The sequence below is a fragment of the Annulohypoxylon truncatum genome (genome assembly GCF_022578515.1).
Source record: "Annulohypoxylon truncatum strain CBS 140777 unplaced genomic scaffold F4807scaffold_1, whole genome shotgun sequence".
NCBI lineage: Eukaryota > Fungi > Ascomycota > Sordariomycetes > Xylariales > Hypoxylaceae > Annulohypoxylon > Annulohypoxylon truncatum.
In genome coordinates, this window is record NW_025953787.1 from 306,388 (window position 1) to 321,279 (window position 14,892).

General features: G+C 50.5%; 4 protein-coding genes across 4 annotated transcripts; 3 read left to right on the forward strand and 1 right to left on the reverse strand.

The window, feature by feature from the left end:
* The first annotated feature begins 171 nt into the window (after positions 1-171).
* Positions 172-2,229, forward strand: F4807DRAFT_403935 (uncharacterized protein). The gene is made up of 3 exons (XM_047996061.1): positions 172-728; positions 798-1,574; positions 1,652-2,229. The coding sequence occupies exons 1-3, from the start codon at positions 477-479 to the stop codon at positions 1,964-1,966; spliced, it is 1,344 nt and encodes a 447-aa protein (XP_047859119.1). The 5' UTR covers positions 172-476; the 3' UTR covers positions 1,967-2,229.
* Positions 2,230-3,353: 1,124 nt separating this feature from the next.
* F4807DRAFT_3115 (heme oxygenase-like protein) lies at positions 3,354-4,972 on the forward strand. Its single transcript, XM_047995057.1, has one exon. It carries the CDS (start codon positions 3,514-3,516, stop codon positions 4,561-4,563), a length of 1,050 nt encoding a protein of 349 aa, XP_047859120.1. The 5' UTR covers positions 3,354-3,513; the 3' UTR covers positions 4,564-4,972.
* Positions 4,973-9,516: 4,544 nt separating this feature from the next.
* F4807DRAFT_3119 (14-3-3 protein) lies at positions 9,517-11,299 on the forward strand. The gene is made up of 3 exons (XM_047995063.1): positions 9,517-9,575; positions 9,638-9,841; positions 10,071-11,299. The coding sequence occupies exon 3, from the start codon at positions 10,108-10,110 to the stop codon at positions 11,182-11,184; it is 1,077 nt and encodes a 358-aa protein (XP_047859121.1). The 5' UTR covers positions 9,517-9,575; positions 9,638-9,841; positions 10,071-10,107; the 3' UTR covers positions 11,185-11,299.
* Positions 11,300-12,353: 1,054 nt separating this feature from the next.
* Positions 12,354-14,834, reverse strand: F4807DRAFT_403950 (WD40 repeat-like protein). The gene has a single exon (XM_047996062.1). It carries the CDS (start codon positions 14,747-14,749, stop codon positions 12,563-12,565), a length of 2,187 nt encoding a protein of 728 aa, XP_047859122.1. The 5' UTR covers positions 14,750-14,834; the 3' UTR covers positions 12,354-12,562.
* Positions 14,835-14,892: the final 58 nt, after the last annotated feature.

The following is a 14,892-nucleotide window of genomic DNA, read 5'->3' on the forward strand; positions in this document are numbered from 1 at the left end:
AGACTTGGCACATGCCATGATAATATATGGCTTACGTAACGGAAGTAAGAATCGAATTCATAAAATGCATTAAAACCGAGATCCCGCTTTCCTCCCGCTTGTGCCGATCTATTGGAGCTCTAGTGTCACGCAGGGGCATGGGGGTTAACTGTCTCGGCGTCTGAGACCACCGACGGCGCAATACCTAATCGTCAAATCGAACCTTTCACTTGCACGATTTGTTTCAGAACTTCAAATCCTACCCTCATTTTAGATACTTGATAGATCAATTTATTTTTATTCATTCTCTTTTTTCTTCCCTTTGCTTTTTAGTATTGTGTCTTCATGTCCTTCCTTGTTCCTGGTCTTGATCTTGATCCCTGTCTCCTTCGTGGCCGATCCTATCGCTCCCTTGGTCTTTAGATGATTTCGTCCCACGCGACTTTTCTCCTAGAATCGCCTTCGACTATATTGCGCTTAGCTCATTGGACGACGATATGACCCAGCAGGAACCACCACCGGTATATACGGCGACGGCCGAACCCCAGGCGGAGTATGAGGCCCCGAGGCGGAGGCTTTCCGAGCTGTCCGTACCCGAAGACCATATGGCAAGCTCATCTATGTCCTGGGGAAGCATACCAAGTCTGAGGCCGAGAAGCGGGATGTGGAGTATGGCGAGGAGGACTCTGGGTATAAGTCTCTTGCTAGTAACAGTATTCCTCTGGACGGTGTCGAATTTCCTCGCCAGCGTGAGTTTTTCTTTGCAAATACGAGAAGCCGCTTACGTGGCCCCGCTCGACTGACATGATGATGCGAAGTACATATTCTCCGACCACACCTACGATAAACCGTTCTTCCTAGTGTACGTCAACACTTCCATGTTCGCGTTGTCCATGATCCCGATATCCATAAAATACGTAATACAAAACGGCGGCTTCGCGCGCGTCAAAAACCAAGCGATCCAGGAATGGAGGGCTGCGAGATACGGAGGGGCCGAGAGGCTGAAGACGCAGGAGGAAGAGGACCTCACGGCGGGGGAGCGGTTACTAGTCGAAGATGAGGACAGCCTTGAGGCGGCGGACCTACCGAAGCCGGGCGACAAGCTGGGATTCTTCGAGACGGCGCGGTTCAGCCTCGAGTTCTGCATGATCTGGTTCTTCGGCAACTACTTCGCGTCGGCGTGCCTGGAGTACACGAGCGTGGCCAGCGTGACGATACTGACGTCGACAAGCAGCGTCTGGACGCTCGTGTTCTGCGCCCTGATGCGCATCGAGCCCTTCTCCGTCCGCAAGCTAGCCGGCGTGCTGGCCTCGCTCGCGGGGATCATACTTATCTCGACCGTGGACCTGTCGGGCGCGGACAACGACGATAATAGGGGGAATTTCCCGCATAAGAGCCAGAAGCAGATCGCTATCGGGGACGCGATGGCTTTCTTCAGCGCCGTCATCTATGGGTTGTACGTCGTCGTCATGAAAGTCCGCATCGGCAACGAGGAGAGGGTGAACATGCCGCTGTTCTTCGGTCTTGTGGGCGTTTTCAACATTTTGATCTTGTGGCCTCTGTTTTTTATCCTGCATTTTACGGGGATCGAGCCGGTGAGTTTTGTTATATGCGTCTAGACTGTGGCTGCAATGGTGTGCGGGTATGAGCGGAATTACTAATGCGAAAATAGTTCGAATTACCTCCGAATGGCAAGATTTGGTCGATTATCCTAATGAACTCAATATCTTCCTTCGTCTCGGATATTTCATGGGCTTATGCCATGCTATTAACGACACCACTGGTCGTCACTGTCGGACTATCCCTGACTATCCCGCTGTCGCTTATCGGCGAGATGATACAGTACGCGCAATATTCGAGTTTCGTGTATTGGATCGGTGCCGCCATAGTCTTAGTCTCTTTCGTATTCATAAATCACGAGAGTCGCGACGACGAGGAGGGATCAGGGGCCGGTTCTGAGAGAAGCGCTAGAGTTGTAGAGCCATAACCTCATGTCCCTGGAACTTCTTGCTTCTTATGTGGCACTAATGGGAGCCCGGCGTCTTGGTTGGGATAATTTGGGATTAAACTGGTCACTGGTTCGACTGGTGAATATATATGTAGATGCCTAGTAGAGCTTACTGCATACTGGACTTAAGGTATCATAGAATGGGCATCGTCAAGAACCTTAGAACTGTACTATATACGGTGTCGTCTGGAATGATGTACATATCCGGCAGTATATGTATGAAGGCTACCTCTTATGCTTAAGTGTTGTCTTTGAGAGATGTAAGTGTGGATATCCTTACCATCTCATCACATTATCGTGTTTGCTCGAGTAAGTCATTTGGTTTCAACTCCAGTAGGTTGCGTGGTAAGTTCGATCCTTGAATGTGTCTATCCGAGATGATTCAGATATGAAACAACGTGTTAACTGCTGAGTTAGGATTCGAAGTTTCTGTTTACTTCATACCAGCTAATACTCCAACGCAGCTGTATGATCAGACAAATTCTAATGCTAAATATGGGTACAGTTGCTTTTCATACCTATCTAGGTCTATTAAGCCAGTCGATTCGGAAAACTTCCCTAAACCAGAATCACACTAGCTTCTAGCTTTGTACGCATGGATTTATAAGAATGACATCAATGACTTGACTAGGACGATTCATCTGATGTTCTGTCCTTTTTTTTCCTATCAGACGAAATTGGATGCTTATTCCGACAAAACTGAGGGTATCGCAAAGTTTAAGTGTGGTGTTTGTCCGTTTAGTCTTGTTGGTAAGAGTCGGTAACTTGAATATTCTCCAAGCAATGCTATTATTGACCTAATTTATACTAATATACATACTCTAGTTGAATCTTATTTATGATTTAGACAATGAGTACGTATCTCATTTTTATTATCAATTTATTCAACTTACGCCGTCGCTGCGGACTTCACCGAAGTGTTGCTGTCTGACACTCATATAGTCCCGTGAGGGCCAAAGGGGTCACATGCCCATACAATAGAGCCGCAAACGTGTTGGGTCAGCCGCATGTCCTGCCTGCTAGATATTAAGCGAGTCTGAGAAAGCGAGGTCTTCGTTTGGCTGCATAAAGCGCCTGGCTGCTTCCCGTCGTGTTAGACGTTCATCCTTGGCGCAGTGAGGCTCGCAACATTGCTCTTACCGCGCTGTCGAACTGACGCAAACAAAATTGATACGGGGAAGTTATACTCCGATTATAACTGATTAGTCTGGGAAAGTACCGTGACCATGGCCATGGTCCTTGGATGGTAGTAGATATTAAGCGTGACTTGACTTACTACATAAGTCATCTGGCCACTCACCCCTGAGCTACCTTCTGGTCAGCCATCACTTTACTCGACATACCTAGGTCTATTTAATATTCCACATTTTAATCCGCTATATACTCCTAGGTATTCTTATTCGACAAGACCTAAAAGCCCTAAACGGACTAAACTTCCTATCTCAGAAAAAGGAACAAAGAGCCGTCTAGGAAAACTTCCGGCCCCAAGGACGTCCTACCATCACACCTACCTAGCGACCACCACCATGCCGTCCAAAACCCAAGATGCCGGCACAACTCCCGAGTACCGCACCCTAGGAGAATCCATCAACATCGCCACCCGTCCCGTGCACACCAGCCTAAACAAACTCATCATCCTGCGCCTCCGCCTAGCTCTTCCGCCCCACGCCGACGACGCGTCGAACTACGTGCAAGGGCTCCTACACATCGCGCCCATATACACGACCTTCGAGACGCTCTGGCAGGAAATCCTCGACACCCCCCTCCACCTCCCCACATCGGCCTCAGGTGTCCTCCTCACAGCATCTTCCCCCGACTCCCAAGTATCCCCGCGCATCCACGCCATCCTCGCAGCAACGCACTTCAAAGCTCTCGAGCGCTCCGCGGCGCTGAAGACGGACCTAACCCGCATGACGGGCTGGAACGCCTCCGAGCTCGAAGCGCACCTGGACGAGGTCCCGCGCGAGTCGCGCGCGCTGGCCGCGTTCCTGGTGCGTGTACGCCGGACCGCGGAGCAGCGGCCCCACGCCCTGCTCGCGTACGCGTGGGTCTTGTACATGGCGCTGTTCGCGGGCGGCCGCTTTATCCGAGCGTCGCTCGAGCGCGTGGATCCGGGGGATCGGTTTTGGGGGCCTTTGTACGAGGGGGATGGGGGTGGTAAAGCGGAAATTGGTCTTGGTGCAGAGGATGAAGAGGACGAGGACGAGGATGACGATGAGGGAAATCGAAGTCCGAGGATGAGGATGGAGAGAATGCCCGGCGCGTTTCCGACTTCGGCTTCTGTGAGCATGAGCGTGAACGCACAACAGGGACGCGTGCGTAAGGCAGTAGAGAAAGCAGAAGAACTTCAACACCCCTCATCCTTCTTCCGCTTCGACACGCCGGCCGACGGCCAGGACCTGCGCCAGGCATTCAAGGCGCGCGTCGCGGAAGCCACGGACGTGCTGACCCCCGGCGAAATCGAGGACGTGGTGAACGAGGCGCGCGACATCTTCGAGCAGATGATCAGCCTCGTCGGCGAGCTCGACGACGTGTGCGGCACGGAGTACGAGGCGACGGCCGCGGCCGCGGCGTAGGGGAACGGTCGCCCGCTGCCGCTTTTAAGTCTGAGGAGCCGCGATAGCGTGGTCGTTGAGAGGGAGAAGAGGGAGCGGTTGGCGTTGGCGGCGAGGGGGGATAGGGGGAGTAAAGGGGGGAAGGGGTCTGGGAGGAGTACGCCGGTTGCGGAAGGGGGGAGGGATGGGGGTGTGAGGTTTCGGTGAGTAGGTAGATGTTACCTAGTAGTTTGGACTACTCGAGTAGGTACCTACCTAAGAGCTACTCGGTATTATAGAAGAAATGGTGTTGGTAGCCTGGTGTAAGGAAGTTGGTGGTGTAGGTTGTATGAGATAGAAATAGGACGGGCAGAATGGATAGAGGCGCTGGGGATTCACTAGGGGCTGAATACGAGATACCCTGAATTATATCTTAGAAATAGATTTGATTTCCGTGCCTATATTTTATTGAAGTGCTCGAAAATTGGATTCGATGTGTTTCATGGCTGATGTTCTAAAGTATAGGGTACGATCTGCTTTGTCCAACGTCTTAACTGCAGTTTTTCTGATAAGATATTTTAGGACGTCAGGGGCTTCATTTGTGTTCTATTACACACCTGGGGAAAGCTAGGTGCAATGCAGAAAATTGACCTAGTACCTAGATGAGAGTCAATACACGGTAGTATACGACCTTCATCCCTATTCGTCTGTAGGTATAATTGCTAACTAACTTCATACTCATATTTTGGGTGCTTGCTTGTCTCCCTAGAAGAAACTGATAGCTTCTGCCAAGACGCTTACTGAGCACTCGCCGCAGGCTCATGAGGCCAATCATGGTATTTCTGGTCTTAGTAGAGTGACTACATACGTGGCATCCTGATGATGCATGGGAAGGAGTAGAGCCTTGCGTGAAGGACCGGCAGTTGGACGTAGTGATGACAGTGGCATTTATGCAGATATCCTGAGGTGTTACTGCAGAGATCGGCCGTATTCAATATCCACTGCCAGTTTAGGGAGAGCCTGCTTTCACTTCTGACGCCTTCATACAAAACGTATAGTGTCGAAGCTGAGCAATTGCCTGATTGATATTGGGTTTTCCTAAAATCATCATTGAACATAGGATAACTATATGGCTGGACTGTAATAATGATATGGGGTGATGGCTGGCGTCGAAGATATACCCCTCCTTTTCCAGGCTTAGAAAGGCCTTAAGCAGTACTCATCGCATATCTCACTTTTCTGCAGCATTATGCTATATGCGGCTATTTTAATGGTAGCATGTGAAGCACTCGACTTCCAGGGAGGGATTATCTCTCATAATATGCAGTTCAAGTGAGACATCTGGCGCCAATGGCGGACTGGTAGACGGCCTACTATACATCAAGATCATCGAGCAATCTTGAACAGATTCGGCGAATCAAATTGACGTTCATATAAACCTCGGTCAGCCAAGGGGATCTTGTTTGATCCAGTGCTTGTCTTTCTCTTGCAAGTGTCTATTGTAGGGCTGCATGCAGACATGGTTAGGTAAGTATGTAATGTATGTATGAGTTGCTGCGACATGCAGTCAGCTCATCGAATCAGCGCACTACTTGCTGCAGTTCTGCAGCTAACTCACTGCTAGATGCATACGATGATAGTATACTCAAACTTATCGAACGCTTCCGTTGTAAGTTTGCCCCCTAAATAAGCGGGCGATGGCGGTCGCTTCGCATGTTTCTTATCTAGCAATGATCGCCACCTCCTGAAGACAGTAGGACTTCTAGGACCTAGTATATACTATCTAGTTGACTCCTGATAATCGTGATACAGTCTTTCCGTGCTAACAACGTGGAAAAGGGATAGAACGAAACCCGCGCAGCGCGTCTTCACCGCCAGTCCTAGTGTCGTTTGTTGCGCGTGTCGACAGTGGTAGTGGAGCGTCGGTAGTCAGGATTTGTGACGAGGCCGCAGATTCCGTAACCTGCAAAATAAATTGACGGAGAGCGCTGAGTGGATAGTGGACAAATACTTAAGCAGGCCGCATATTTGACGACCCAGAGCGGGGAGCGAATTATATGTCCATTTCTGTCTTCTTTCCTCTTCTATAGCGAATCGCTAGGTGAGACGGTATGCCTTGAGATTGCTGCGTTTTCTAGCTCTTCATGCAAAGGACCAACTACGTCAACTGAGAGAGGTCAGCTCCGTCATTATTAATAGCAGAGTGTGGTTATAGGATTAACTAATTACAACCCACCCCAAGTGAGAAAATCGGGTGGCTGGGGATCGGAAATCTGTCTCTTCTTTCTGGCTATTGGTCAATGGATTACCCCCCGGCCAGACTCCCCTGTCATCATCCGCGACACAGCAAACTGTGGGTTTGCGGATTTGCGATGCGCGTATCCATTTTATGTCAATGCCTTAACCTAGGAATTGATGAGTATCGCATCGTGAGGGTGCGAAGTGAGAGCGTCTTCGGTGAATACACCACATGGATATTCCAAGCATGTTCCCGTAGCACAATGATGGCTAGCCGCGAGTTACCAGACAAATTCATAAGGTTTCTCCGTGCTTCGCGACAGACTATTCCGACATGTGTCTCTACGCCCCACGACTTAGACTGTATGAGGATGGTTCAAGTGTCTAAGACAGCATATCGTGGCATTAGGCCGCAAACTAAAATCCCGTAGCCACGGCACGGAATACTAGCAACGGATGGCATCGCCTTGGGGTCCGTCATTGAAACGTTGAACATCTCAACCATCAAATAGGGTACCGAGGTAAGTGATCAGTTATCCGTCAAAGCCGTAATATAAGATACGAATTCTCTGCCAAGTCTTGAATAAGGTCGCTAGAGGTTATATCAGAGTTGTTAACTTGGTTAAGGGATAATATTTATCTTGATTTTTGATTTATCTCGATAAGACAACTCAATGGCTTGATATCGTGGTATTGTTCGTCGTCGCACTTGGGCAGACTCTTTGGAGGCCTAAGTATGACGGACTAGGCGGCTAGGTTGAAAGAAGGACTCGGGAACTTTGGGAGGGAAGATTGTCGATTAAAGACGTTGATAATAAGTCCCCTAGCCCCTGATCCCTGTCGTTCCTGGAAATTTTTACATTTTGGGACGTGTTTGCGCGCCGCGGCTGGACCCGTAGTAAGTGGGAAAAAAAGTAATTTCTGGGTTTGTTCGAAGCTGACTCCTAATAATTCGACTCTTAATAATAAATACTCTTTTCTTTTGGTCAATCAGCGCCTCCCGAGTTCCCCCCAGCGAAGGCTGCCATTCGATAGGCAAAAACCAAGAGCCTATAATTCTCAACGTCCCGTCTCAAGAGCCTAATTATAATACTTATAAGTTACACAGCATTGTCTACTCGAATCTCCGGCTCGGACCCGAATTTCCTTCCCTGTTGTTAGCTTGGTGTCTAGGTGTTTAGGTGTTGGACCTAGGACGTGGATCGTGGACGGTGGACTGTACAACTAGACACCCTTCGTCTTGTTGACTGTCCATTCAGCTCAGACGCTCCCCGGGAGTTGGACAACTCATCTTGCATCAAAGTTGCTGCACGATAAACGGCCTCCCATTCGTCTGTCACCTACAGCACGTTCCCTTAAAGATCGGAAACTTAAGTGTCTGTACCCGGTACAAGTACTACACAAGGCTCGTGGTATTTGGATATGGCTTCTTGACACAATATCTTCTCGTTTTCTTCCCCGTCTTCTCGACCTTGGCTTCGCGTTTCCCCAGCTTCGGTTCAACGTCGCATCAAAAGAGGTTGAAGCGTTTTATAAGGGGACAACCGTCGCGGACGCGCGTATCTGCAACCGTACGGAGAGTGACAAGCTCTCTCAGAGCCTACCTTGTCCGTTCATGCAAAGAACGTTGTCCCGCAGCTGGAGCTCTCCTGAAAATATCATTTTTATTTTCCTCCCACGCGGATCTCGCCCAGACATCCTCGTACATATGCATATACATGCATAAGCGCGAGCACACAAAACATTATTTACAATCCACCGTGTGCCCCCTTATTAGAGAAGAAAGCAAGAAGAGAAGCTGCTCGAAAGAGGCTCATGCATCACCACCCACAACTACAACCGCGTCTTAATATTGTGACTCCCTACTGAGAACCACACACCCAGCGCTAATGTCGACTTACGGAGCCGCTTAGAAGTTCGCGGGGGCCAAGAGTTTCTTCGACGTTATTCCAGTTGAATATAGCGGGAAATAGCTCCACATAGTTCGAAACCGAAGGCCTGGAAGACTAACAATTCGAGAACGCCCGTTGTTGACATCACACCGCCATTGGTGTACTCGGATCGCGAAAAAGCGTGCCGGTTCCAGTTCCAATTCCAGGTTCTCCCCCGGTCCTAGGCGGAGATCCTATATATACATAATTATACATATCATCGTACACATTGATCAGCGGCCATACGATTAGATCAGCGGAGAAAAAGAAAACAAGTGCGCGCGCTACTGACGTCGAAATGCTTCACGATCGAACAGGCCTCAGGATACCTACCACCGCCGCCGCCCTCGCCGCCATACTTCAGCCTCCATCTCTCACCACATTTCCACGCTGGCTGATCCCTCTTTAAAGTATTTAATTTTTTGCGCATTCGACCCCGTTCAGAACATCGTGCCTAGGTCTGTCTGCTGTGTATTACTTTCGCTGTATCATATTGGTCAGTAATCCCCTCCAATGGTGTCGCTGTGCCCCCCTTCGCTGGTACGGATGTGGACCGATGAGCTCGCGCCAGCTAATATATCGTAACGCTAGTCTATTGTAATATTTCGAATGTTTAATTTTGGTTGGGTTTGTATTTTCTTGGACCAGGTTCTGTGTGGAAAACCCGTGTAGCTCTATCGAGTAGAGCTGCCTGCTTTAACAAAAGACCAAAACGGTTTATTGGATCGACGCTTCACGCCCATTCACGTGGGCTCGGTTCTTCCAGCACCGACTCCATCTCATGCTGACGTTGAGGCCGAGTCGGACTGCTAGTCACTCGTTATCAAATTATCTACGGTTTGTAGAAGGCGTCTGGTTCAGATTTGCCAGCCAGAGTCGGCAAAGGTATCTTAGCCTCAGCCAGCAACCCAACCTCATTCTCGTCTTGCCGACTTGATTGGATCTAGGCGAACTTGATCATCGTTGGAATCGACATAGGATCTAATCCTGTTTTAAAACGATTTGTGCCTTAATTTGGGGTTTGCCATAAACAAACACCTAGTTCCTAATCTTCACCTTCGCACATTTGCAAGGAATCTCACCTACTAGGAGAAAGCACATCATATCTGTGTTCGACTGGAGAAATCGTAAGGGAGCTGTAAGTTTCTGAGGTACGTATTTTTTTTTTTTTTCGAGGAGTTCTCATTCTATGAGGCAGCTTCTCCGTGCGGCATGTCAAAATATTCACATAAATCAGCTATATGTGCAATGAATATCAAAGCTTCTACTTCCCACCACTTTTTCATAACTTCCACAAGGCTACTCATTTTTCTACATCACACATCACATATTACGCATCGCACATCGCACATTCAGACCCGTTACTCACCAAAACCCCAGGGTCGTGGCATCCGCCATCCCCCTCGACTCAACCCTAATGGCTTCCTCGGAGGTGGACCAAAAGTTCCTCGGGCGGCTCGCCAAATCCGTCGAGCCGAACAACGCGCTGCTCGCGTCGATGCTCTTCAAGATCCTCGGCCTGTCCATCAACGTCGCGGGCCAGCTCGTCAAAGCCAAGAAGCAGCGGCGCCTCGACGCCACCCGCCTCACCCAGTCGCTCGAGCTGTACTTCCACATCATCTGGCTCTCGCGCGAGGGGCTCGTCATGCTCGAGCAGTACGTCCTCCCCATGGTCGGCGACTACGTCGAGCTCAAGGTCCTCGCCTACAAGCTGCGCGCCTCCTTCTACCACATCTTCGTCCAGTTCCACAACAACCCCCCGGTATCCCCCCTCGGCATCGCGACGACCCCGGAAGCCGTGGCGGCGGCCGCCGCGACGATGCCGCAGTTGGCAAGCCCGCGCGTCGATAAGGGAAAGGGCGTTGATCGAGGCGACCCCACCGCAGCAGCAGCCGAATTCTCGCGCTCCTCCGTGCAACCCACGCACCCGATCGAACTAGGCGGCCCCGCGCCACCTCCAGGCTTCGAAGCGCAAGCGCAAGCAGCAGCAGCAGCAGCCACGACGACGCAAGTCCCCGCGTTCACGCCCGAGGCCGCGGCCGCGTTCCTGCTGCCGTACGTGGACTACCTGCCGACGGCGCACCAGTACTTCCGCGAGGCGTGCGCGCTGGCGGACGGGCTGCTGTGGGGGTCGCACTCGCTGCGGCTGTCGGTGAAGACGGAGTACGCGGCGTTCCTGTACGAGTGCGTGCACGACCGCGAGGGCAGCCGGCGGCTGGCGCGCGACACGATCGCCGAGGTGTACGAGGCGAGCGAGGGCATGGACGACGACATGTTCAACGACGCGTGCGAGCTCGTCACCGTGCTCGGCAAGATGATGAAGCGCGGCTTGGGAAGCGGTGGTGGTGGTGGTGGTGGTGGGGGAGGGTCTAGGAGTGGCGGTCGCCCGAGCCCGAGTGTTACGCTGGGAACGGGGACGGTGTCCCAGGGCGCGGAGAGTAGCGCGACGGTGGTCCCGCCTGTGCTGCCTGTCGGCATGGAGAATCCGATATGATCGTGTTTGAGTCGCGACGGCTGGTTGGGATGTTTGGATGATGGGGTGTTTGGGACGGACCTACGCTTTATTCTATCGCATTGCTGATAAATACGACCTTGTGGGAGAGTTGAGGGGATGAGCAAGAGTTACGAGTACTATTAAGCCTGGAAATCGGAAGTTATCTCCAAAGCTCAGGGGTGTGGGAGGTTTCAGTCGTGTTTGACCGACAACGCGCTCGATCGAGAAAATGTCCGAGATGTCACAGAAACCCACCCGGCTACGACTACGATCCTACACGAATAGCTTTCACACGCATTTATTCGCTGGTCATAACGAATATTTTACACCATACTACATACTATCGAACCGACCGGATCCGTCCCGAAACACGTACAAAATTTAGCACGGACTAGGTGGTTAAAATAATAATTACGGAAAAGGGGTTACTGCATAATCACGAAATACGCCATCGAATTCACCGAAGAACCTATTTACATACATACGCCATACATCCCTTGTCCATCTTTACTCTTACTCTCCGACTATTCAAATACACGAAGACAGGATGACATCAACAAACACGCAGTAACCCCCCAAATTTTCCATACCTCTAATTTTTCGTTCACAAAAAGCATTTGATGATACCCAGTTTCGCACTGCTGGACGGACGGGGACGGTACGAGCCTCGTCCTTGCATATTAGATATTACTATACCTCGTTAGTAGCAGCAAGATACCTCGGCTTGAAAGCTCTGGCTTTATGAAGCTAGGGCTCTTGTCCTGAGATGTTGAAAAAAGAGAAAGTTTTGCAAATTCGCTACTGTCTTGCCTGACGTTGAATTGCGTGATATGACTAGGTCCTAGTTACTTACCCCTTACTCAACCATAACTGGATGATCAAGACGAAGTAGGATAAGTTGCAACCTATATTTCTAGGTAGAAAAGCTGTAGTATTGGCCCATAATAATGATAATTAATACATGGTTCGCCATAATGTTAACGAGCTTCTTACCTCCGAGGAAGCTTCGAAAAGGGGACATACCGCCTAAGGCTGCAATTGATATATCCCCTGGACTGGTTAAACGCATAAGGTCTTTTGAGTTATTATACCTGAGGCTTTCGCCCTTCAAATCGGCATTTGGAGAAATTACCTAGATACCAAGTCACTTATCAATAGCCAAGGCACGATTTTTTGAATATCAGGAAATGTATAATGATCAATCCGCGTGTAAAGCAGTGTCCCGTTACCTTACTATGGAAAGGGGGTATTCAGTTCCGCCTTGAAACTTAATGCTCAGATGCTTAATGCTCGATGCCTGCTCAGTAACACCTAACGCCATGCCATGCTTGTTGTATGTACGACCCACCACTCCTATTTTCACTTCCTTTCAAGCCTTCTACTCCTCGTCATCATCGGGAACATCCCAATCTTCTCCAACTTCCGCCCATCCGCATCCCCACCGTCTACCTTCACCCTCACCTCCAGTCCTCAGGTCCTCTGCGTCTTCTCTCCCCTCACTCCAGCAGCGGATCAAGTAGTCATCTCCTGCCGTAACAAGCTTGCCCTCGTTCGTCCAAGTCAGCGCGCCGACCTCACTTTCGTGGCCTCGGACAAGCGGAGTCCCCTTCTTCACAATCGGAATATCATCGTTGAGTCGCGCCGAAATAGCAACCGTACTGTTGGTCCTAAACAACGGTCTGCGAACCGTTGGTTCAATAGGCGTGATTGGAGTCGATTGCTGATTCGATGTGGCTATGGTTGAGTTGTCCAGACTAAGAGCGCCCATCGCGCCAGATAGGTCGTCTCTGAAGTAACGTTCCTGCGTAGGGAATAGTATAGCACAGTTATCGCTACTCCCTACCGCTAAAACTTCACTTTTACCATCACGCGCTGGTCTTACGGCACATTTGACATAGAAACTTGATGCGTGCAATGAAGGATGCCTGAAACCGTACAGCGGGCCTAGACCTTGATGAGTTACTGCGTTGTGGCGACGTCGTGGTGGTTCGCCGTTTCGCGTAGAAAGTTCTGGCGCATGACCTAGTATGAGATGAGCAGTCGAGTACGCGTACACGGTGTTGTCCTTGCAGAGTGCGTATAACCGAGAGCCGTCCGTGTTCAGTGCTAGAGACGATATGCCAAACGGCCTCCAATTTAGGTGCGATGAAGGAGGAGTAGTTGCCGACAATGCGGAGGGGACTTTCTGACGGGAGGAATGAATAGATCGAATGTCCCAAAGTTTAATAGATGCATCCGCCTCACAGGCTGTGAGTAACAAGTGTTCTTGCCCTTCGGGAAGGAATTGCAGAGTTGTCACAGATACATCGCCTATGCGGGCAGGTAGCTCACGACGTGATGGAGTATCCCCCTGTCCAGCCGTGGCTTGTTGAACTTGACGTGATGTACGTGCGTGAGCATGGTAGAGGCTATTCACGGCACAACCTTGTTTTGGCGGCGGACGTCGGAATCGTAGGGCAGTTTCACGGTCCTGAGGGGGAAGAACATCCTGTACTAATGGTCCTGAACAACGGAGATCCCAAATTTGGACACTGCCGTCACGAGAAGACGTTGCGAGCACACTGCTATTGGATTTTCCTGGCTGAAATCGTACTTGTTTAAGGGAGGCGGTATGATGCTGGAGGATTGAGATTGGAGTTTGCGTCATCATATCTATGACTCGTCCAGTCTGGTCACCAGAGGCAGTGGCGAGACGATGATCATCATCTGAAAAATCTAGGTCGATGATGGCGTTGCTATGAGCTTGGAAACATAGGTGTATCCTGCTGAATGGCTCTGTTGGGCCACCGGAAGACTCAAGTAAGCGAACACGGCCTTCTTCATCTCCTACTGCCGTGAGACTGTTTCTGTGACATGCGGCCGCGCAAAACGGAATACATCTGCCCGGGCCGTCATGACTGACACATGAATGAACGTCGTCAGGCCTGGAATAAAAGTCGGCGGTATGGACCCTCCAGTCGGAGGTCGGAAATGACATATACGAGCGTCCAGCACGAGGCATTCCTCCCAACTGTCTTTGTGCGAGCTGGCCGGCAAAGCCGCGACTAGTCACGGGAACTAAGCGTCTCAATGGCCTTGGCTGGGGTGGAAGTTCATCCTCGCTCTCATCTTGATCCGAGTCGATATTCTCCTCGATTGCTTGCAGAGACCTAATTGGGCTAAGCAATGCTGACCTGGTGCTTGGCGAGGGGCTTAGTCTCCCATTGTTTGGGTCGGGCATTAGAGAAGGTCGACATGGTGAAGAATCGGGAGTGTGCTGAAATTTTCGTCTCTTGGGCAATCGAATATCTAGGTGATCAATGTTTTCATCCCGTTGATGGTCCTCAGTGGGTGGCAGCAGCGGGCTGGAAGGAGCAGGAGTCTGATATCGGTTGCTGACGAAGGGTACAGCGAGATCCTGGAGAGCCTGTCTAGCCGGGCTAATTCGTGTAGGGACTCGAGAGCGAGGAGTGAAGAATCGTCTGAACTTTCTTGGAGTGATGGACGGGTTTCTTCTTTCCTTTCCATTGTTCGCCCGCGGGGGCGAGAGAAGGTGTGGGTTCGACATATCCATATCATCTGCCATCGTATCTTCGGTTTCTACAGCTACGGCCCCAACAGCCCAAGGTACAATTCCACAAGGAGAAGGGCGGATGCTCCTAATGCTCCCGATGCACCTCGATTTTCAACGCCAGACTTCGAGCGACATTAACACGAATATGCGTATGA